Below are 22,444 nucleotides of genomic sequence, written 5' to 3'. Positions count from 1 at the left end.
GCGGAGTGGAGCTGTGGGCACGCCTCTTCCGGCCGCGCAGGCGCCCTGACGCTACGGTGGCTGCGAGGGGGCGGTGCCGCGTGACCGGCGGGTTCCGCCGCGCTCCCGCTATGAGGCCCGCGCGGCTCCTCCTCCTCCCGCCCCTCGCTTGGCGGTGTTGCCGGGCCGCTGCTCAGCCGTCCCTCCGCCCGCTCCGGTCCCCTAGGCCGAGCCTCCCGCTGCAGCGTGCCCTGAGGGCGCTGAGCTCGTCGCGGTTGCCGTCTGAGGCGTGCGGTGCGGATGGGAAAGAAGGCGAAGCGGGAGGCCACACCAGAGCAGCGGGCGGTGAGGAGGAAGATGATGATGATGAGGGTGTGGAGTTCGGGACGCTGTCTACCAAGTTCTCCTCTAGAAAATATTACCACAAAACCACATCTGCGTTTCGGAACTTAAAGCTTGAAGAGGATGGGGAGGAAGAAGGGGAAGGGAGGCTGTGGCGTGGCCCCAGGAACACCCCGTACTGGTACTTCTTGAGGTGCAAGGCCCTCATCAAGGAGGACAAGGTTTGCTCTTTGCTCATTTGGGTTTTAATAACGTTTGATCCTTGTGAATGAACACTTTTGTGTTAGGATTAGGACGGTTCACTTGGGAGGGGTTTGCAGAGCTCGTCGAGTCCATCAGCCTGACTGTGTCAGGGCTGGACTGAGGTTAAAGCTGTAACTGGAAGATGTGTTCTGATGCTGTGCATAGCAGCTGGGTTGAGGTGCTGGGCAGATCCTCCCCCCTTCCTGCTCCTGCCTTCCCTTTATGGTTGACCCTCTGTGCTCATTACTGTTGAGGCCACACCTCAAGTATTGTGTTCAGTTTTTGACCAATCACTATAAAAAAAGACGTGGAGGCCCTGGAGCGTGTCCTGAGAAGGGCAGTGAAGCTGTGTGGGGTTTGGAGCACAAATCTTATGGGGAGTAGTTCAGGGAACTGGAATTGTTCAGTCTGGAGAAAAAGGGACTCTGAGGAGACCTCATTGCTTCCTGCTCCCTGAAAGGAGGTTGTAGTGAGGTGGGGGCTGGCCTCTGCTCCCAGGTAACAGCGATAGGGTGAGAGGTGATGGCCTCAAGTTGTGCCAGGGGAGGTTCAGGTTGGATATTAGGAAACATATCTTCCTGGAAAAAGTGGTAATGCGTTGGAACAGGCTGCCCAGGGAGGTGGTGGAGTCACCATCCCTGGAGGTGTTTCAGAACCATGGAAATGTGGCACTGAGGGAGTGACAGATAGGACTTAATGATCTTAGAGGTCTTTTCCAACTCTAATGATTCTACTGTCCTACGTGCTTCGTTATCATCTTTATTAAAAGGAGGAAAACAAAAATTGATGAGGAATTCTGTGCTCAGTAGGATTTCTGACTACAGCTGAGACTATTCATATCTATTGCAACTGATTCTCTTGTTGCCTTATAATGGATTTTCCTCTTCTCTGTAGCTGGCAGAGGCCCTGGAGCTGTTTGAAGTGCAGATGCTGAAGGAAGAGCGAGTAAAGCCAGAAGAAAGCAATTACACTGTTCTAATTGGTGGCTGTGGCAGGGCTGGCTACGTGAAAAAGGCATTCAGACTCTACAATGATGTAGGTTTACGTTCTCTCTTCTCTCAAGCCTTCATTAAGTTCTCTCAGCTAAATGTTTCTAGCATTTGGTCATGTTATTTTCTCCCCAAAATGCCTTTGAGCTAGTGTTTACCTTTTCTTAGCCTGAAGCTCTTAAGACCAAATTATGAAATAACTTCTCCTGAATGTTAGTTCCATGTCTTCTCTTCTCTTAGATGAAAAAACGAGGCTTAACTCCTACTGAACCCACGTACACAGCGCTGTTTAATGCCTGTGCTGAATCACCATGGAAAGACTCAGGCCTGCAGAGCGCTCTCAAACTACGGCAGCAGCTGAAGGACAAAAACCAGGAGTTGAACCTGATCACTTACCACGCACTGCTGAAAGTCTGTGCCCTGTGCTCAGATCTCAGGATGTGTTTTGATGTACTGAAGGTAAATATATGACTTTTCTTTTATCGAGTGTATTCTGCTCTAATTAAAGCTCTTGGAAGTTGCAATATTGTATTATCACATGGGAGTCATTGTTTCAGTGATAATTACTGACCAGATGTTTGTATTTCATTGACCTTTGGTCTCATTCAATTAAATTATCTTGTTACTTACTAAGTTCAAGTGCATAAAATGAGGCAGCTACAGGCATCAACAGCTGCGACAGTGTTTGAGTACCTGGGAAGTCTAATGCTCTCTCTCTCTCCTGTTTTTTTAGGAAATGGTGCACAAGGGCCACGTTCCTACAGCTGAGACCTTCAGCTTCCTTCTAATGAGCTGCATAAAGGACAGTGAAAGTGGCTTCCGATATGCCTTACAGGTTTGTCTTTATGTACTAAAGAGCAAGGAAAACTATCACTTGTCACTGAAATGTACAGAGGGCAGCAATTTCACAGAGCTGATGAATTGAGGTGCTCAGCTCCTCCTGGGGCAAGTTTTACAAATCAGACATCCTTCAGGACATTGTATAAGCTGTTGGAGAACCCTAAAGGACCTCACAGGGCTGTACTAGCTTGAGGTGGCTGTTCACTGCCCACTGGCATCTCACCTCATCATGCTATAAACCTCCTTTTCTGCAGGTAGATACTGTAAGAGTATGCACTGTAAGTATGCTTACTTTCTGCTAGAAATGCTCCTGTTATTTGCTGTTACATACGTTTGATGTTCCTTTTTCCCTCTTCAGGTTTGGAAGCAAATGACTAAGTTGGGAATAAAGGCTGATAGCTACAGTTACAATTTGATGCTGCGTGCTGCAAGAGACTGTGGAATAGGTGATCCAGCTGTGGCTTCTAAAGTATTGCTGAGACCCACCGATGAGAACTCACCTCAACTAAGGCTTGCACCTGGCAGGCAGAAGGTGAAAAGTCAAAGAAAGAAGGAAGAAGAGGCTGCACCAACTGTCCAGCTGGATGTGGAAGCCATGGAAAAGCAGTTATTTCTGGAAAGTTCAACGCAGCCTGAAGAACTGATTATGCAACAAAACAAAGGTGTGAATCAGGCTGAAATTAAACCAGTACCAACTGGTCTTGACAGCCCTAATGTAAGTCACAGCAGGAGTGGAGCACTGATGAGGAGAGGCCAAGATGAGACACAGCCAGAACAAGCATATCTAAGCCAGAAGCTGCACTTCTGCAACCTGCCCAACCTGCTGGATTCACAGATAACTAATGCAGATGTGGTTTCCTTGGGAATGGTATCCACACCATCTGATAGACTGTCTTTGATGGGAGATGTGGAGGGTTTCTTGAATAAAATGAAAAAGGACAATGCAGAACCTGACATTAAAACATTTACTTTACTGGCGGAGCTGGTGGAACCACAGAGCCCATCAGAATCCTCTTTGCTGGCACTCCTTGATGAACATAAAGTGAAAGTAGATGTGACGTTCTTTAACACTTTAATAAGGAAGAAAAGTAAATGTGGAGACCTAGAAGGAGCAAAGGTGAGGAACAGAAGCCCTGCTGCTGCCTTCTAGTCCCAGGCCTTCAGTGGTGCCTGCGTTTCATTGTGAGACCTGTTTCTCTGTCCTCAAGAGAAACTGAGAATCTTGCACTGTTTTTCTCTAACTAGCACTATGGTGGAACTTCTTGGAAATTGATGCCAACATTTTATCTTACAGAGCCTTCTGCCAGCTCTTGCAAAGAGGAGAATATCGCCTAACCTCCAGACATTTTGCAACTTAGCAATTGCTTGCCACCAAAAGAAAGATGGACTGCAGTTACTCTCAGATTTGAAGGTAATAGAAATAACTAACAAATCCCGTGCTTAGAGTTCAAACTGCAGGAAGAGGAAAGGCCAGTGAAGCATTAATGCTTCCAAAAAGACCCACTGAGGTTTCTGTGGTGAGTTCTTATTCCCTAAAAATGCCACTGTAGAGCAGCTGCCGGCAGCTTGGGTGCTCTGTCCTATGGGTATGTGGGGATAGGAAAAAGGTCATGTGAAGAGTTGGCTGGCACTGTAGGAAGCTGGTCATTCTGGAAGTCCTGTGCTAATTGGCAGCTTAATCACCCTTGTATTTTCAGAGGTCTGGAGTAACTCCCAACAAGTTCATCTACAGTGCCCTTATTTCTGCTGCTGTGAAGCAGCTGGATTACAGTTACCTCACAGAGATCCTGCGAGACATGAGGAATAACGAAGTACCCCCCAATGAAGTTATCATACGCCAGCTGGAATTTGCAGCACAGTACCCTCCAAAGTTTGACCGGGTGAGTAGCCATGACTGGTTGCAGGGTGAAGAATGCCAGCACAGGAGGGGAAGTGTAAATGGCTGCCCTAGTCTTTTTCCTGTTGCATTGACTGATGGTTCCTCAATAGCTATTTATTAAATAGCAGCTTGTAGCTACTACATGCTGGTATTACATGAACTCTGTTCTAAGAGAAGCTTGTTTTGCTGGACTTTTATTTGCAGTATAAGTCAAAGAACCCATACTTGGAGAAAGTTGATGGTTTCCGTGGCTACTACTATCGGTGGTTAAAGGTAATGGCAGGAGAGGAGACCCCCCACCCCTGGGAAAAATACAGAACAGCTAAACGTTCCACAGATGAAACTAAAGAAGAGGCTGTGCAGGGACAGGTAGGACGTGATGCTCCAGCTGATCGCTGAGTCCAGCATACTGCATGTGCTGGAAGAACTTGGACTTTGCTCCCTTAAACTGCCTCCTTGTAGTAAAGCTGTGTTGTAGTTCCAGGAACTCAAGTTCTTGTGATATCTACTAAATAAAATATTTGTCCTGTTTTAAGGAGAAGCAAATATACTGTCAGTGAATTTCCTTAAACTGCAGAGAATTACATAGGCTGTAGTAGCAAACTCTGTGCTAAACAAGTCTTGTGACAAGGGAGAAGTAAATTCAAATTTAACAGTGGTTTAGTTCAGTGCTAGTTTTGTCTTTCCTGCATTCTTATGTGTATTTGAACATCTAAATGTGTCCTGCAAGTCCCTAGACTGCTGGCATTCCTAACTAGATCTCTGCACTAATTCAAAGCTAAAAACCTTAGTAGAGAATTCCAGTGAAGTTTACTGCTCAAAAGAAGAGATCGTGCTGCAGAACTGTACTGCTTCCTTTCCCCATAAACTTTTAAATTCCCTTACTTGAGGAAAAAATTGATAGGATTTTGCTAAACGTATAGAATGTCTGATGGGAGATAAAGTCACCTTAAAAACCAAACACAGCAGGGGTACAGTTTTGCCAAAACATTGGTCCACTCTCTCAGGAAGGCAGTCTTTATTTTAAAATAAGCGGCTACACAAAAAGCTACTCGAAAACTACATCCTTTGTACGTATGATCCAGGTGAATTTGCCATTTTAATTGCAATACAGAAGTATCCAATCACACAGAAGGTAGCTGTAATTGCACTCATAGTCCATTGTGTTGGATGGTATCATACAGAGTTCAAAAGGTAGTCTGTCTGTTTCACCCAGAACAGCCTCTGCATCCACAGTGAGTGCATTCAATGATTCTCCCCTGGAAAAGAAAGATGACAGGGCTATTTCAGTCAAGCTATTGGGAGCAGGCAGGTCAGCAGGCATAAACCTCAAAGAAGAGGCTGCCTTTTGGAAGAAGCCCTTCCATGGGGAATCTACAGTCTAGGTTTTTTTTGTTGTTGTTTCCAGTACATTAACAACTGTAAACAACTGCATGCCAAAGCTGACAGTTACTTGAAAAGCAACTAGATGTTAACTCCTAGCAAAAGGTAGAAAGTGTTAGAGCCAAAGATGCTTCCAGAAAGAAAAACACCGCCTCCTCTGCTGTCCCTGACCTGTGTGAGGCTAGAGTGGCTATTGCAAAGGTCCAGAAAGAAGGGCAGGAACAAGCTGAAAATTCTTACCACTTCCAGTTTGCTTTTGGGCACTCTACAGATGCAGTTGGTTCCGAAGTTGGTGTCCCGCGTCTGGATGCACCGCAGGCAGCAGAGGTTCTCATAACCCTGTTTCTTCCACTTTGCAATCAGGTTTTTGTCAGCGTACCCTTCCTTGATGCAGTATTCATAAAGCTCTGTAGAAGAGCAGACACCACAAGTGGCTCCCATTAGATGTTAAGGTGACTCAGTATAAGGATTTTCTAGCTGTACTGACTCTGTTAGAGCTGCACAGATGTCACTTCCTTACACCCTCCCTACCCAGAATGCTAATCCCTCTCTTCAGCACCCCAGTTCATGTGCCTCTGTAGGCAGACATCTCGCTGTGTCCTGTTTTTCCCTTATTCAGTGCCAACCAATTGGTTTTTCTCACCTCTGCTGATAGCTTTTCTTTTATAGAAGAGATCGAAGATGTAACGTGTTTTTTGATGGTGAATTCTGAAGATAGGCCAAAGGGATTCCACTTTCCTCTTCCCTTCATGAGGCTCAGTCTCCGCTGGAAGGGAATACAAACATCACGTTCCAGCTAATTCTCCTAGGCTGCCACTTTACTCCCTGAGTCACTTTAGAATAAACTGTTCTAAGAACGTTCCTAAGTTTAATAGATTAAGGAGTTAAGAGCAGGATGTCAGTGAGAAGAATGAGGAAATGAAAACAGAATAATGCCAAGGATGATGTGACCTCCCCTGGGATGGAAGGTGATTTTGTCTATGCCTCAGCTCGTCAGACCAGTGTGGACAGGAACTACCAGTCCATCCACACATGCCAAGGAGCTTCAGTCAGCTTGGCCATGGAGTGCCCCAGAGCACCTGTACCCCACTGCTGCAGGCACAGATATAACAAATGCCACTTTATATTCACAGAAGTCCCAAAGCTCCTTTGAGGTGTCCACCCCTGACAGCACCCAGCTCTGCTGTGTACCTTCTCTCATCTTCTGATCCAGCTCATCCAGCGTGGGCTCGATCAGCTCCCAGCCATCGGGGGGCGGCTTCCTGCTCCGCTTCACTTTGGGCATTGCCTTGGAAACGAAGGAGCTTTACAAGGAGGTACCTGGATGCCTCAAAGTCCTGGAAAACACCAGGACAAAGGAAATGAAAACAGTTGTTAGAGACATCTCTCCTAAGATTTCCGTGCCCCTTCACCATTTTCTGCTCAGATGTAAAAACGAGCTTTATCGATGCCCAACCTCACCCAACGCAGCCCTCAGGCCAGGGGGAGCCCCCGCAGCGAGCGCTGAACCACCCACTCCACCGTGCCCCACCACAGATCCCCCTCAACTTCCGCCAGCCCCAGCCGGCCCTGGCAGACGGCCGTCAGCCTCCAAAGAGTCCTCCCGAAAGGCCCGGAGCGGCTCAGGCTGTGCCGGCAGCAAAAGAACAGGAGAGGAGGGGTCGGAAGGCGCAGGCCCCGCTCACCCTCCGAGCGCCGCAGCCCCCTCGTCGCACCGCCTCTGACGTCACGCGGGGCCTCAGGCAGCGCGCCCTGCCCGCCCCGCTGAGGTGACCACGGTGCTGCCTGAGGGAAAAAAAAAACCCTCCCCGCCCCGCGGCCCTCACCTCCTCCTCCTCAGCAGGGACAGAGCAGAGAACACGGTAGTGACGGGTGGAGGACGTCCTCGCTTCCCGCTGTGGATGAGCGGAGGGGCGGCGGGGCCGGCAGCAGCTGGCAAGCCCGCGGTGGGGCCTCGCGGACGGCAAGGCCTGGGCGGGCCGAGGGCAGGGGGCGGGGCGGCTTCCGCTTCCGGGTCGTGGCTGGGGCCGGGGGGGGGCCTCGCTGCAGCTGCTGCAACCGCCATCGCCGCGATGCCGAAAGGAGGTGGGGGCCGGGCGGGGGGCGGCGCGGCGCTCGGTACCTGGCGGGGGGCGAGCGCGTTCCTCCTTACTTCAGGATGGGGGCCCCGGCCCTCCTTATCTGACGGGGGAGGATCCCGCCCCTCGTTACCTCGTGGGGCACGGAACCGATCCTCGTTGCCTCTCGAGGGGCCTCGTCCCTCGGTACATCGGCTGCGGGTGGTCGGGAGGAACAGAGGTGTCCTCCGCCCCCCAGCTCGGGCCTTGGGGGCCGTCTCTCCTCTCCCACCCCCGCCCCACCTTACTGGGGGTCCTGCTCCCCCGCCCGGCTTTCGGGGCTCTGTCGAGGAGGGATTTGTGCGGAGCTCCCCGCGTTGTAGCCACGCAGAGGCAGCTCCTGTGTTGCCTGGCCGAGCTTTGGGGCTCTATCTGAGCCCCCGGGGCTCCGCAGCCCGCCCGGCCCGGCGCTCTCACGGCAGCGGCCGGGCCGGAGCAGCCCCACGAGGCAGCGGGAGCGGGGCGGGGGGTGGGCCCGGCAGCGGGGGCTCCGAGCGCTGCTCCTTTCTTGTGGCTCCGAGGAGCGGGTACCGACTTGTTCTTGTGATTAAGGAGATGTAATGAGGGAATGACACCGTCAGGTCTGAGCTGGATCCACCCAGAACCTTCTCTAGATGCACCATCTGCATAATTGGCTCCTGGGTGAGCGTTTATGAAATCCCAAGCACACACATGAATGTAAGCCCGGCTTCAGCGTCTTCTCTGTAGTTTTCGCCAATTTATTTCATTAGCATTTCCCAAGCTTTAGTTCCATGAAAACTGCTTCCCTATTCATATTTTCTTTAAGCTCTTTATTTTGCATTCATTTGCGCGGTCTTAGGAGATGGATCTGAAGCTTTCCTGTATTTTTGGGAAGGCAAATGGCTGTGGTGGGTTTTACCCCTGGTTACCGTATGTAAACGCCATGTAGCTGAGCTCCCTCTGCTCTCTGTTTCATTGTAGACATCGAAGTGATTCTTTCCAACCTTTCTCTTCCTGGGAAAAGAGGGATCTGTGCTTCTTCCCACCCAAAAAATTAGGAGTTATTGTAATTATATTGGTGATAGCAGAGAAGTGGACTTCTACAGTCAATTTAATATAAAATCGGGGGGGGGGAGGGTTAGACAGCTAGTAATACATTTTGTTACAGGATTACTTCTGGTTATTTTGTTCATTTTTTGAACACTTTGCTTCAGAATGAATGCAGTTCCTTCACTGTTGTTCCATCGTCTTCCATTAAAATTCCTCACTGTGCTGTTTGAAACTGGAGACGTTTATTAGAACACACGTGCCTGAGACATCAGGCATTTTTACTGCAGTCAAAATCTACGGATTATTGTATTCAAATGGCACTTGGCAGGGGAGAATGGGAATCATCAGCCCTGTTTTATAAATGGGAAACTGGGCACAGACCTGCACTGGCAGACACACAGGGCCCGTGCTCAGCTTACCTGGAGCAGGGGCTGATTCTTCAGCTTCTTTCTTTTCAAGCATTTGTTTTTAAGATAATTTCTCTGGAGCTGCTTTTCTGTGCTGCATGGATATTTACAGGAATAACACTGCTGCGTTCTTCAATTCTGAGCCCAGTGTAAAGCCTTTCTGCTAAGCAAGGAGAGTGCCTGGCACATGTTAACTTTGTAGCACAGCATTGCTTCAGTTTATTTAGATTTTTCTGGTGCTGCGTGTCCAGTACCTTACTGTTGTTCCTTTTAGAGTGATGTCATTTGCCAGGCAGTGATGTAATGTCTCCTGGCAGCTCTTGTTCCCATCATGTTGGCGGTGCCACGTGGGGTAGCTGGAAGCAGACGAGCTGAAAACATAAGTGTTGGGCTGCTGCAGAGATTCGGTTGCATTTAGGGTTTGAGCACCCACGACCTTTCAAGACTGAATACAGAGAATTCTGTTCTCTGCCTTTCCTCATTTCTTGCAAGGAAAACATCTTGAGATGTCTATAAGGCTTTGTAGTAGGGTTTGGAGAGAACTTATTCCGCGGCTCAGCTTTTACCCAGCTCAATGTATGAGAGTTTGCTGAGCTTAAGAGAGATGGTCAGGAAATGATGGATTTCTAAAGCCTGCCAAGGCAGCCTGCACTGATCCATCCTGTCCTTCCAAGTGCAGCAAACGCATCCAGGCGTGACTGTGATGCAGCAGTGTGGCCATGATGGATCTCTCCCATGTGTCCTATTCCCCTTTCTGCACCTCTGTGAGGTTTCCTTGTCCCTTGCAGGAGGGAGAGCAGGGAGCACGCGGCTTTCCTGCTGTTGGGCAGAGGAAGGCACCTGCAGTAACAGAGCTCCCTCACCTGAGCTGTTTGTTCTCTGCCAGTCCATGCACCAGTTGTGCTCTGAGCTCTCCAGCTGGCTTTTGCCAGCAGGTATTTGAGCTGTAACATAAATGGAGCAGCAACTTGCAGGAAGCAGTAATAGGGTTGAGAGCAGAGCTTAGCTGGGCAGTCTGACCAGCTAAGCTGGCTCTCCCCTCTTCCTGATTTCTCGAGCTTGTTTTCATTTTTCCTTATAAAGCAGTATAACATGGAGGCTCCTTTTAGTAGTTCCTCAGTTCTCATTATCATTCTCAAAGCGTTTGTCCAATTGGCTTCCTATTTTTTTTCTCTTGGCACAGCCTCAGTGCAGGGGAGGGGCTGGGGAGGCGAGCTTGTCAGGGTAGCTGGCTGTAACAGCTGCTGCCACAGGAGCACGCTGCAATTCCTGCTGTGTTGGAAATGCAGTGCTGGGGCTGAGAACTGCTTGCTAGCAATCCCTCTGGGCAACCCCTCCTGCCTTGCTCGCTGCAGGGCAAACTTGCACATAGTTGAGGTGGTGTGTAGATGGGCTGCTTCAGCTCCAGTGCCTCCAAATCCAACCCAAGTGAAAAGAAGGAATTGATTCTCTGAACGTCTTTCTATGAAATAATAATCCCTGTTCTCTATGTAATATATTCGAAATCCCTGGAGTATTTCACTGAGACAGGAAAGTTCCACGTGTCTTTGTTTGTCTCTTTATCAGAGCAGCTCCTTTGGCCTGTCTTATGTGCATCAAAAATCTAGAATGTGTGCTGAAGGAGGAGTTAAGCTTCCTGAAAACTTACCACTAAACTATTTATTTTTCTTAATTATTTCTGTTGGTGCAGGTAGAAAAGGAGGCCACAAAGGCCGAGCAAGACAGTACACAAGTCCTGAAGAGATTGATGCACAGCTCCAAGCAGAAAAACAAAAGGCAAGGGTATGTATTTGCCTTGATTATGTGTTTACAGTTGTAAGTCCTGTCTTGTAGAGCATGCTTTATCTGCAGTTCATGAGAAATGTCAGCTTAATCATTCTGTAAGTGATTACAGCCTGGATTCTGAATGACTGTGGCTGGGGAGACCCCAAAGAGTGGTGCAGCCCAGTTCCTCACAGAAGTGAAGCCAGGTTGGTCGTGCAGTCAGTGCTATGAAGGTTGCAGGATAAGGAAGACAATCACGCAGCAGCTCTAGGCATCCTTTCCCTCAATAATTCATCATTCTCCAGTGTAAGCTCACTTTTTTTTTATTCCTGTTCTGCAGCTTGGCTGTGGAGAAAGGAGGCTCACATCTTGACTTCTTTTCATACACAGAAATTACCATGTTTGCTCTCTTTCTCTTCTAATCCTACCTACGTTCCTCTGATTTCTTTCTGTATACATGGTTTTCTCCTACGGCTCTTTCTTGTAGGAAGATGTAATAGCATTTTCTGGCTTGAGTTCCTTTTAGTGTACTTCTGTGCCCCAGCACAGGATCATAGTCCTCCTTCCCCTGCAGCTACTGGACTGGTGTTAGAGAAGGCATGACTACTTCTTGCAGAACTTGCTCTCTTGTGTTGCCAAATTATCTCAGCTATGATGGCACTCTTGCTGCTATTTTACTGTGACTTTCTGAGAGTGCTGCCTAAGCCCAAATACACTATTCCAGCTGAAACCTCACAGCACTGACAGCAACAGGATAATTATACCCCGTATAGGAAATACTGATGAGTAAATCCCAGAAAAAGATTGGTCTTTCAAGCAGTTTGGAGCCATATCACTGGCTCCTTTTGGACGTTTTGATCAGCTGTAACTGAAGATGATTGTGTGGTTTGCTGCTTAGCCGGATACTCCAACTTTGATGTCTTCTTCCAAAGTATAGCTCCTCTTAGTTTGTTTTCTGATTGCATCTTCTTGGTTTCATGCCATCTTTCCCGTTACAGAAGTCACTTATCATTCTCATCCTGTTTCTAGAATGATTCCAGCTCCTGCTTGTACTGTGTCATTCACGACTTTAAGTTCACTAACTTCTCTGTTTCTAAGTTATTAATAAAAATGCCAACTGGAAACAGAACAGAACCAGCTCTCTGCAGGACCCCCCATGATGCGTCTGTCTTGTTGCAAATAAAAAAGCCTCAGAAGAGTGCTTTATGAGAAGGATTTCTTGCTGTTTTCTTTGTGGTCATCTGTACCATGTAATGATGGTTACATCTAGCCCAGTTTCATTAGGGGAAGCTTTACAGAATCGCTCCTTCTGCCTGTAGTTCATCTGTTTTGAGAATTGTTCTGTTGAGGGATGTTTGGTAATGGTAAAGCAAGCTATTCACACCCTTGTTGGTTCTTCTAATCTTATCTTCTAATGATTTACAAATTAATTCCTAGATTCTGCTTAGTAAAAGCTGTGCTAAAGAGGCTGCCTTCTTTGGGTAATACTCTTTTGGTTGGTGGCTAGCAATTTGCTCTTCTCTGGATTTTTTTATCCAGTGCATCTGTAAGCTCCATCCCTGCAGATTCCGGTCGTGAGATGCTGTTCACTGGAAACCCAGGCCAAAATTGTCTTGGAGATTCTTCATCTGGGGAAAGCAAAGTGCCTCTTCTGTCTTACAAAAACTTTCCCAGTCTGGTCCATAGGGAGAACAGCAGAGTTGTTTAGAGGAGATCTGCTGGGGCAGGTGATGCTTACTATGCTGAGAAGCAGTTCTCGTTCTGCAAGAGCAAGGCACCCTTGGTGTAAGGGCCATATCTGGAGCACCAATGTTCTCAAAGCTGTGTGCCACCCCTCCAAAATAAAGATTCATTTAAAAGTCAAGGTAGGATTTGGGTTTTGTATTGACATGTTGTATCTCATTTCCCGTGGTTCTGTAGGAAGAAGAAGAGCAAGAAGAAGGTGAAGGAGCAACAGGGGACCCAAAAAAGGACAAGAAGTCTTTAGATTCAGATGAGAGTGATGAAGATGATGAAGATTATCAGGTATTATAATTCTCAGGACACTTAATGTATTTTCACTATCTGGATTCTTGGGGTGGGAGATAGATGCGTATTCTTGAATTAGAGTTCTGTTTAAGAGCCATTTGTAGTAAATATTTCATGGAAGAACCATTTTTAGAAGCCAGAAAAACTCACTCGACTGCATTTTGTTCTCAAAGTGATCATTTGTGTATTTTGTAAGTAAAATGCGAAGGTGAGAAGATTTCAAAGGAGACTGAAGATAGCTGATAGTATAAATCTTGATTATTGTTTGGTAGTGAAAACACTTTGAATACTCCTTCTGGGGTGTGTTGCAGTGTATCTGGTAAGTTCCAGTGCAAGATAATTTTGGGTATTACGGAGCTTCTTAACCTTCCTCTTCTTCTTGAATCTTAGCAAAAGCGCAAAGGAGTGGAAGGGTTGATAGACATAGAGAATCCCAATCGTGTAATTCAGACAACCAAAAAAGTAACTCAGCTGGACCTGGATGGACCCAAGGAACTCTCACGACGAGAGCGGTGAGTCAGGCAGGATTCACTGCCATTCAGACTGCCTTTCCTTACAATCTTTACTGGAGTTGTCTGTTCTATGTCTGTCATTGTGTCCATCCCCAAGATAGGCAGCTCAGCCAGTTGTGCTGAGTGAGGTTTGTTGCTGCAAAGCAAATGTAGTCCATTTCTTTCCTGAAGTTTTATGCCAAAAATGTGATGTAACTAAAATTCATTAACCTGAGGTCACACTTGGGTCTGCTTTAATCCTGCTGCAGAACGTGCCCCAGTGACAGGTACCAATTTCCCAGGTTCCTGAGGTCATAGTGCAATTTTGTTTGAGCTGGTGAATAAGATGAGAGGCAAAAGTGTAATCTTGTAGTTTAATTTAGCAATGAAGAGTTTCAGAGTGAAAAATCTAAGGTTGCTTGTTTGAAATAGGTTGTTTAAGATGGATTATTTGGGATAGGACTCAGCAGAAATACCTTGAGGTGTACTTTTGGGGGAGAAAATGTTATAGTGCTGTGCAGTCTGGAGGTAATTCCTTTGACCTCATTGTGTATCAGTGCTCTTACTTAGCTGAAGGTATAAATCCTTCTACTTGTCTCCATCTCTCATCAAACCCCACAACAGGTATAACTTGTGCTTGAAAGGTGGTGACAGGGTCCCACAGCCTTGATAGGCAGTCTGTCTCTGCGCTCACCTTCCATCCCAGACAGAAAGCCTCCCATAGAGTACATCTGTACCTGCATGCTTCCCTGCATATTCTAACAACTGGTGTGTTTCACTCAAACAGAGAGGAAATAGAGAAACAAAAGGCGAAAGAAAGATACATGAAAATGCACCTAGCTGGTAAAACAGAGCAAGCCAAGGCAGATCTTGCCCGACTAGCCATCATTCGGAAGCAAAGGGAAGAAGCTGCCAGGAAGAAAGAAGAAGAAAGAAAAGGTTAGAGAGTAATTAATCATATCCTCTTACTTCTCTTTTGCAATGGTTGTACTGCCTTGAGGCATGATTTCTGATATCACATGCCGTAATCCCTCACCTCTTGCAGGGTGTTGCTGAGTGTCAATGCAACTCTGCTCATCAAAGCCAGGCTTGGCTGTTTCATTCCTATAAAGCTGTAGGATGTCTGAACTAGTAGAAGGCAGGGAGAGAGGGGAACTGTTCTGACATCTGTATCTGCAAGCTCAGCGTCCCAGGCAATGCTTGCTCATATCTGGGGATTTATTGAGTTCCTTGTGCTGGGTGTGATTTATCTGCATTGTGTGCTAGGGATATAAACTGCACAGGGAATTTGCAGCAGTCTTCCCCTGCCTGGATTTCCTCTTTGGCTCTGATAGATGTGAGACAGAACTCTAATGAATGTGTTTTTAGTGGCTTCCACGGGGAAATTTATGGAGCAGAATCAGGGTAATTTGCAGAAGTCTGAAGAGAGGCACAGAACATAAGGAAGGTGTCAAGAGGGCTGCTCCTGTGAAGCCTGGAGGGACTCTACCAGGGATTAGTGGGGAGGGTCAGAATTTCTCCTCGGTTATTTGAGTGTAGGTAGCAAGATTTCAATCTCTGCAGCTATTAGGCTACCAGCAGTCCCTGATGTGCGCTGTGAAACGATGACACCTCTGTTCTTTTCCTCCTCCAGCAAAAGATGAAGCGGCCATGGCAGGTAAAAGACTGCAGTCACTATCCCTTAACAAGTAAGCACAGGACATGCAAGAGGAGGAAACGCCAGGGAACCGTGCCTGGTGCCTGCCAGGAACTCTGTCGTGTTGCATACCATAGATGCCACGTAGGGTGTACTGCGGCATCGAAGTCACCTTCACCTCCAAGAGACACTGACAACGTGTTTTGTCTTCATCCTGGCACAATTTCCATTTGGGGTTAGGGGCAGCTGCTATCCTCGGTGCAAAACTGTGCTGAACAGCAATTCTCTGTAACAGTTTGAAAACCTGAATGTTTTTGCTGTTTTTAGGTTTAAGAACTCATAGATGGGGGGGGGAGGAGGGGGGGCGGGGGGGAGGGAGCTGTGTGGGAGGGGAGATGCTTCAAATATTAGATTGCAAGAAAATAGATTGTGGGGTCATTGTGGGGCGGGACACACGGGGTGGGGAACTTTGACTTGCTCATGAAAACCCAAAGGATAACGTATGTGTGGGATTCTTTTGGGCAGACAGCCCTTAAACTTTTACTGCAGGGTGTTGCAGTGTAATCTGGGAGCCTGACTTCATGGACATCTGGAGTGTTCTGTTCCTTCCCATTTTCACCCCTCCTTTCTCACAGCCAGTCTCCCCCTTTTCCCTCCTCTTCATTATTTTCTTTTTTCTTCACCTGATTAGGGATAGTGCCAGTTTTTAACCACATCATCCTTTGTTTAAAGGAAAAAAAGACATCATGAATTGTATTGGACCCAGATGGAAAAAAAAAACAAACCAAAACAAACCCACCTCGATGAAGTTAAAAAAAAAAAAAAGGAAAAAAGAAAAGGAAAAACAACAAAACTTGTATATTTGGCTGATTAAAATGTAAATTATCAGAACTGCCATGTCCTCGTGTAAGTGAACTGCTACAATGCACAGTGCAGCAGCAGTGTGGTGTTGCAGTGATTGCTGTGTCTGCTGCCTTGCTGCTTCTCTCTGCTGTTAATGATGTTGAGTTTGGCTCAGGGTTCAGGAGCCCTATCAGCAGCTGCAGCCCGAAGGCAAAAAGCTTTTCCTGCTCTTCTCTGATGGACATCTTGCACAATCTGGTTAGCAGAGAGGAGAAAGCAATTGCCTTCAGGCTGCTGTTGAGCTCAGTCAGTGTGTCAGAAGGCCATCCCTGTGCTGCTGCCCTTTCAGCTGGGCTGTGCCACAGCATGGGGCTGGCAGGGGATGCTTCAATCTGCTGCCCTGTGGTGGGGCACCAGCAATACTCAGCCTCATCAAGAACTGAGGTGGAGTCAGAGAGGATCAGGTGGAAATTTGGGGTGGGCCTTGGAGCAAAGGGAGGCGGCTGGGGCGACACCTGGAGGGGAGGGAGAAAGGGGCTGGTTCAGGGGTGGGTCACACAAAGAAATCTTTTCCCAGTAGAATGCAGCTCCATTATGGGAGGAGAGACCAGAGCTCAGAATCACGGAGTGACTCAAACATCAGCGTCCCAGTGCTGCCAGCAAGGATCCCTCCTGGGGCTGTGGTCAGTGTAAGGGCTGCTCTGCATGGAGGAGCGCTGCCAGGAGCTGTGTTAAGCTGAGCACATGCAATTAAAACCCTGCAACATGCTGTAATCACATGTATTCACATTAAAATGCTTTAAAAAAGAAGAGAAGCATTGAATTTACAAGGGAAAATCTCTACTTTATTATTGAATTCATAAAGCGATGTATGACCAGCATAGGTTAGGATGGTAACAAAAATAGTAAAAAAAAAACAAAACCAAACCAACAACCACCTTTATCTCTGTGTTAGAGCAGCCCAGGGCTGGCTGGCAGCCGGGAGCACGGGGCAGAAGGAGTGCAGCAGTGGAGCAGCAGAGCAGGGGCAGCCGCGGCTGGGAACTCCTGGCTGTGTCCTTCATTTGATTCTGAGATCCTTCAGTGCTGACTCCAGGCTCTGAAACAGAAAGAGAGGTGGTTCACCAACTGCTTTTTTACTTCCCAAGGTGAGTGGAGCAGTGCAGACCCCAGAATGGAGGATCCCAGGGCAGGACGAGCATTGCTGGGGGCACTGATTACGCTTAGAGCTGGGGCTAAAGAGGGGCTGATGCGGTCGGAGGGCTCGGGGGGGCCTCACCTTGACGTCCCAGATGCTCATGCCACCGTCCATCCCCGTGGTGCAGAACTGCGAGCAGTTGGCTTTGCCTCCCACCAGCACGGAGATCTGGCTGTGGAGCACAGGGGTGGGAGGTCAGACTGCAGCCCCGGACCCTCCACCCCCCCCACCCCCCACAGACACCCCGTTAGCACCTGATGCTGTTCTTGTGCACTGTGTCCAGCGCAGCGTTGGCCGTGTCGGAGCTCGCCTTCTTATCCAGGTTCTGGAAGCGCTCGCGGGCAGTGAGGCCACGCTGGGAGCTCTGCTTGGGGACATCCAGCTTCCCCCCAAAGCTCAGGGTGCCCGGGCCCTCCTCGTAGGTGAACAGCATCGGGTAGCAGTCGTGGCCCTGGGGGGGAAGTGGTGGTCCTGTTCAGAATCACGCAGTGTGGAGCCCACCCTTCAGCCCAGCCCAACTCACCGCGGCCACCAGGCTGCTCTCGGTGATGAAGGTGACGGCCAGGAGAGGAAGGGTCTCAGTGCACAGGGAGGCAACGCTGAAAGGGAGGGACAAAGCGTGAGCGGTGAGCTGAGGCCCTTCTGAGCCCGGCACAGCTCATGACGTGGGAGTGGGGCCGTGATGCCGCAAGGAGAGGCTGCGCCTCCTCCTGCACCCAGCTCCACGCCAGCTCCACCCCTGCATCGTTCTGGGGACCATCCAGGCCACGGAAAAGCGGCCGCCCTCCCAGCCCTGGGCAGCCACAAATCACTGCGTAGCCCACCCCATCCCAAAACTTCCCCAGGTTCCCCCCCAAATCCCCCTGCAGCCCCAGCCCTGCTTACGCCATCTTCTTGTTGGCATCGGCGAGGCAGAGGGTGCTGTCGTGGCTCACCCAGGCCACGCGGTTGCCGCTGGCTGAGAAGCAGATGCTGTGCACCCACCCGCAGCTGCTGCTTGACTCAAACATCAGCTCCCCGAAGGGCATCTTGGAGCCCCAAGGCGTGGGGCTGGGCCGCTCCTCCACCTCTTTGATGTACGCTGAGAAGATCCTGGGAGGGAGGAGACCGCCATGGAGCGAGCTCCATCCCTGCTCGCCCCGTACAGCCCTGTGTTATCCCTGGGGTCCCCCCTTTTCCTCTCACCGACACTTGAAGTCGCAGGAGCCGGCGGCCAGCAGCACATTGTTGGGATGCCAGTCCAGGCTGAGCACTGTGGAGCGGATGGGCTTCTTGATGTGCTTGCACACCCACCTGCAGGGAGAGCGGTGTTGGTACCCCTAAAGCCCCCGGGCACACTCCGTGGCTCTCAGACCGCTGTCTGGGGGTGGTTGGGGCCCCAAGGAACTGCCCTTGGCTACCAGCCTGTGTCAGCAGCCGGGCCATGGGGACAGCACTGTGTCCCCAGCTGTTAGGTCCTGCAGCACCTCTCTCCACCTCTCCATCAGGCTCCTCCTCTGCCTCTTCCTCCATCTCCTCTCTGACTCCTCTATCTCACCTCTACCTCCAGTTCATCATCCATCCATCCATCCCCCCTCCATCCCTCTCCCCCACCTCCACCTCCCCATCCATCCATCCGTCCACCTCCCCTACACCCATCTCCCCTCCATACACCTTCTTCCCCTCTATCCATCCCCCCCAGTGCAGGACGGTGGTCTCAAGGCCGCTCACCAGTCATTCTCCTGCTCGAAGTAGCAGATGGAGATGAGCCGGGAGCCGCTGCCCACAGCAAACTTGTTCTCCTTGGGGGACCACTTAACACAGCGGGCAGCCCGGTTGATCCTCAGGATGACCAGGGTGGGTTTCCAGACGTTGCCCTTCAGGGTCCAGACATAGGCGTTGCGGTCGGTCCCGCACGTCACCAGCCGGTTGCTCTCAGGAGCCCAGTCAATGCCTGCAAGGTCGGGGGGGGGGGGGCAGTGATGTGGGGGGAGCCGTGTGGATGGGGAAAGGGCACGAGGGGATGGAGGCCATCTAAAGGTGGAGATGTGGCTGCTCTCTGTCCCTGTGTCCTTCGCCCAATCCAATTAGTCCCAACCCTTCTACAACCTTCTCATCCCATCCCTCTCGCCATTTCCCATCTCATCCCATCCCATACCTGGGTGCCTCCTGACACACTGAATTGGGACCAGCAGCACTGGACACCCACTCTCTCCTCCACAACCCCTGTCCCGAGGCCGCCAGTGTCACCCAATGGGGTTGGGACCGACCTCGGGGCACAGCCACCTACGTCCCCACCCATCCCCAGGCACTCACCTGTCACCTGCCCGTTGTGCTCCTTCAGCTCGTGCACCTTGCTCCACTTGGCCCCATCCTTGCGGTAGATGTGCACCTCGTGGTTATTGGGGCAGAGCGCGATCTCTATGGGGTGAAAGCAGTTCTGATGACCCCACACATGCAGGGTCAGCCCAGGCTCGATTCATCCCTGTCACCCACACAGCCCTTCCCATGCCCAGGGCCCCGGTGGCACAGAAGGGTCCTGCCCCAGCACTGGGCTCTGCTGCAAACTGTGCTGGGGGGAAAGGGAGCACCTCCCCCAAGCCCCACAGCTCAGCATCCCCTGTGCCCCAGTCCCAGGGTTCTGCTGGGAGGGACGGGCTGGGATGGCTGTGGGTGTTTGGCGCCCGCTGGCCCCATCCTGCACAGCGGCCCCATCGCAGAAAGCCCTTTTTGTTCTCTCCCACATCCCCCACGCGTGGCCGGGAAATGCCATTGGCCATGAATCACCGGCTCTGCTCCACTCCCTCCCCTGCAGTGGGACCGAGGGGGTGCGAGCAAGGAAGTGGAACGTATCCTATGCTGACCCCAAAACCCACCTGCAGGACAGCACCCACTGCCCAGGACTCAGCCCCATGGCAGGACCTGCCCCATGCAGGGGGCATCGCTGCAGTGGGGACCTTCGGTCCTGGCAGGGATGCGATGCCCACCCCCAACATTGTGCTGTCAGTGCTTTGGGCTGTCCGTAGGGGTTTGGGGCTCGGATACTTACGGGTCCGGTCCTTATTCCAGGCATGGCAGCTGATGGGCTCCAGCAGGAAGCTGTGGTAGGCCATGGCGTGCGGGCCGACAGCGGGATGAGAACGTTGCTGGGACACGTGGCTGTGGGGACAAACCCAGTGGGGAACCCCTTTTCCATCTCCACAAACCCCTTGTTGGTATCCCTGGGGGCTCCGAGCTCCGAGTGCGCCCCAGTGAGGCTGATGGCTGTCCCCAAGAACTCAGATTTGGGGTGAGGTGTTGGAGGGGACGGTGCTGTCTCAGGGCCAGGCACCCCACACTCAGCATCCAACAGCTGTGTGCCACATCCCGATGGTGCCACATCCCAATGGGTGCCACATCCCGATGGTGCCACATCCCAATGGGTGCCACATCCCAATGGGTGCCACATCCCAAGAGCATCAATCCGTGCCCACCCTGCTCCCCCCAGCCCTGGCACAGGGAGAGGCAGGAGGAAGCTGTGAGTGCACCGATAACACCTCGATGCAGGAAGCTGCCGTGGGACGGCTTCCAGGGACTTCCTACCCACGTCGACACCGCGGCCCTGGGTGGGTGTCCCGGAACCCCGCTGCCACCACCACCCATCGCACCCCCGAGGGCACATCCCCTCCCTCCAGCTGTCCCTACAAACCCCGCGGGGCCGGAGGCGCTCAGGGCTCGCTCCTTCCCAGCTCTCATTTAGGAAGAGCCAAAGCCTCGCGGCGGAGACGCCTCCATCCCATCCGTGAGTAATCCCTTCCCCTGCTGCTGCCAGCGCGCTGCGGGACGGGGCGGCACCGCGGAGCTGGAAAGGGAGCGGGTGCCCAGCACAGCCCTGCGGGTGTGGGGCTGGGGGAGGCGGGGATTGAGCGTCCCGGGCAGCCTATGCTGGTGGGGGGCAAGCAGCTCATGGCCGGGGGTGGGGCTGGGAGGGCTTTGAGGTCCCCACCGAGCCCAGCACGCTGTGACCCTACGATTGGGCAGCGCGGGGTAAAATCGATGCGCGGGGACGCAGTGCGGGGATGTGGAGCGGAACGATGTGCGCCGCGGTACCGCTGCGGCCGCCACGGGGGTGAGCGGCATCGATCTCCTGCACAGACGGTTCTGGGCCGTGAAATGCGCCCGTGGGGCAGCGGCGGTGCTTTTTGGGGTCGGGTTGGGTGCTGGGAGCCGTTTGCTTTCCCTCCCCACGCTTCGCGCTCACCCCCACCCCGCGGGGAAGGGCTCCGCCGCAGCCGTCAAAGCGGGAGCGGAAGCGCTCGGTACAAACAACAGAAAAAAAGAACTTTTTTTGGCTGCGAGGGGAGCGGTCAGCACTGCGCGCTCCGTTCCTGTCTGCCGGCAGCCCCGACGCCGCTCTGCTGCCCCGGGCACAGCGCTGCAGGGAGAGAGCATCGCGGCCCCGCTCGGCCCCCGCCCCCGAGCTGAGGGTCTGAAAGGAGGGAGAGGGGTTTGGGAGGAGTAGGTGGGAGTGGGGCCGATTGCTCATCTCCACCGGCAGCCCTGAGCTCAGAGCCACGGGAGCTCCGTGGACATAACCAAACCCAGGCGGGGGCCGAGCGGCCACAGCTGCGCGCTGGGAGCAGCGCTGGGTTCGGTTGTGCTGTGCCTTCTGTGCAGCCTTCAGAGCGGAGACCCCCCGGACATCCCCGTCACCCCAAAGCCCCCATCCACTGCTGAGTCCTGAGGCCGAAGCACAGAGCCCGGCGTGCCCTCCTCCTCGCCCTGGTGCTGCGGGCTGTCAGCAGCCTGCTGCAGGGGACACCCATCCCCACTGCACCCCTGTGTTGGTGCGGGTGCCCCTGGAGCCAATGCAGCCCTTAGGAAGGCATCGCCACCCCTAAGAGCACGGGGCAGCCCTGACCTCTTCCTCATACGGGGCGGTGCCCCGAGGAGAGGGCCCTCAGCTCCAGCTCCATGGGCACCACAGCCCCGGGCACTGCCTGCAGCTCTCCAGCCCCAGGGCCGTGAGAGTAACACCCAACCGGGCAAATGAGCGCCCCAAACACAGCAACAAAGCCACGAGCGGCAAACCCACCTCCATCCCAAACCCCATCCCCTTTCCAGGATTCCCCCCTTTCCCAGCTTTTGGCAGCGGGGAGGTGAGTGCCCCACAGCCCTCTCTCGCACTCCTTACCTCTCAGAGCAGAGCAGGGCAGGGCAGTTCGTGGACTCTGGGCAGTCGACACGAACAGCCAAGCCCGGGCAGAGCGCAGTGAGCGGTGAGAGTTGCTGGCCGCCCCGCCGAGGCAGCTCCACTTCCCTTTTCCTCTCTGAGA

The 22,444-nt window shown here is 51.6% G+C and overlaps 4 protein-coding genes and 1 long non-coding RNA gene across 10 annotated transcripts in view; 3 read left to right on the top strand and 2 right to left on the bottom strand.

Annotated features, from left to right (window-relative positions):
• Nucleotides 1-53: 53 nt before the first annotated feature.
• On the top strand, nt 54-4,803 carry PTCD1 (pentatricopeptide repeat domain 1). The gene is made up of 8 exons (NM_001369063.2): nt 54-542; nt 1,459-1,599; nt 1,794-2,012; nt 2,287-2,388; nt 2,752-3,510; nt 3,688-3,804; nt 4,091-4,273; nt 4,477-4,803. Exons 1-8 carry the CDS (start codon nt 111-113, stop codon nt 4,669-4,671), a joined length of 2,148 nt encoding a protein of 715 aa, NP_001355992.1. The 5' UTR covers nt 54-110; the 3' UTR covers nt 4,672-4,803.
• A 472-nt stretch (nt 4,804-5,275) lies between these two features.
• On the bottom strand, nt 5,276-7,642 carry BUD31 (BUD31 homolog). 5 transcript variants are annotated; one of them, XM_414798.8, is made up of 5 exons: nt 7,482-7,642; nt 6,847-6,992; nt 6,299-6,421; nt 5,896-6,062; nt 5,276-5,531 (listed from the first exon to the last, which is right to left on the bottom strand). In XM_414798.8, the coding sequence occupies exons 2-5, from the start codon at nt 6,938-6,940 to the stop codon at nt 5,481-5,483; spliced, it is 435 nt and encodes a 144-aa protein (XP_414798.1). In that variant the 5' UTR covers nt 6,941-6,992; nt 7,482-7,642; the 3' UTR covers nt 5,276-5,480. The 5 variants fall into 5 exon arrangements, with proteins under 5 accessions (XP_414798.1, XP_015149864.1, XP_001233146.1 ...); XM_015294378.3 differs by lacking the exon at nt 7,482-7,642 and adding an exon at nt 7,112-7,383; XM_001233145.7 differs by lacking the exon at nt 7,482-7,642 and adding an exon at nt 7,117-7,383.
• A 32-nt stretch (nt 7,643-7,674) lies between these two features.
• On the top strand, nt 7,675-16,762 carry PDAP1 (PDGFA associated protein 1). Its single transcript, XM_414797.8, has 6 exons — nt 7,675-7,740; nt 10,881-10,972; nt 12,875-12,979; nt 13,373-13,494; nt 14,261-14,412; nt 15,107-16,762. The coding sequence occupies exons 1-6, from the start codon at nt 7,728-7,730 to the stop codon at nt 15,163-15,165; spliced, it is 543 nt and encodes a 180-aa protein (XP_414797.1). The 5' UTR covers nt 7,675-7,727; the 3' UTR covers nt 15,166-16,762.
• A 13-nt stretch (nt 16,763-16,775) lies between these two features.
• ARPC1B (actin related protein 2/3 complex subunit 1B) lies at nt 16,776-22,437 on the bottom strand. Its single transcript, NM_001030632.2, has 10 exons — nt 22,303-22,437; nt 20,179-20,288; nt 19,446-19,550; nt 18,861-19,083; nt 18,336-18,443; nt 18,036-18,242; nt 17,674-17,749; nt 17,405-17,601; nt 17,232-17,322; nt 16,776-17,051 (listed from the first exon to the last, which is right to left on the bottom strand). Exons 2-10 carry the CDS (start codon nt 20,240-20,242, stop codon nt 17,013-17,015), a joined length of 1,110 nt encoding a protein of 369 aa, NP_001025803.1. The 5' UTR covers nt 20,243-20,288; nt 22,303-22,437; the 3' UTR covers nt 16,776-17,012.
• Nucleotides 20,692-22,444, top strand: part of LOC107054608 — a 37,508-nt gene continuing 35,755 nt past the window's right edge. For both annotated transcript variants that reach the window (XR_005839785.2, XR_005839784.2), the window contains exon 1: nt 20,692-20,910. This is a non-coding gene — a long non-coding RNA (uncharacterized LOC107054608). The remainder of the gene's footprint in view (nt 20,911-22,444) is intronic.

This window comes from Gallus gallus, chromosome 14 (genome assembly GCF_016699485.2).
Source record: "Gallus gallus isolate bGalGal1 chromosome 14, bGalGal1.mat.broiler.GRCg7b, whole genome shotgun sequence".
NCBI lineage: Eukaryota > Metazoa > Chordata > Aves > Galliformes > Phasianidae > Gallus > Gallus gallus.
Note: the sequence above shows the minus strand (reverse complement) of the source record. Positions and strands in the feature narration are given on the sequence as shown.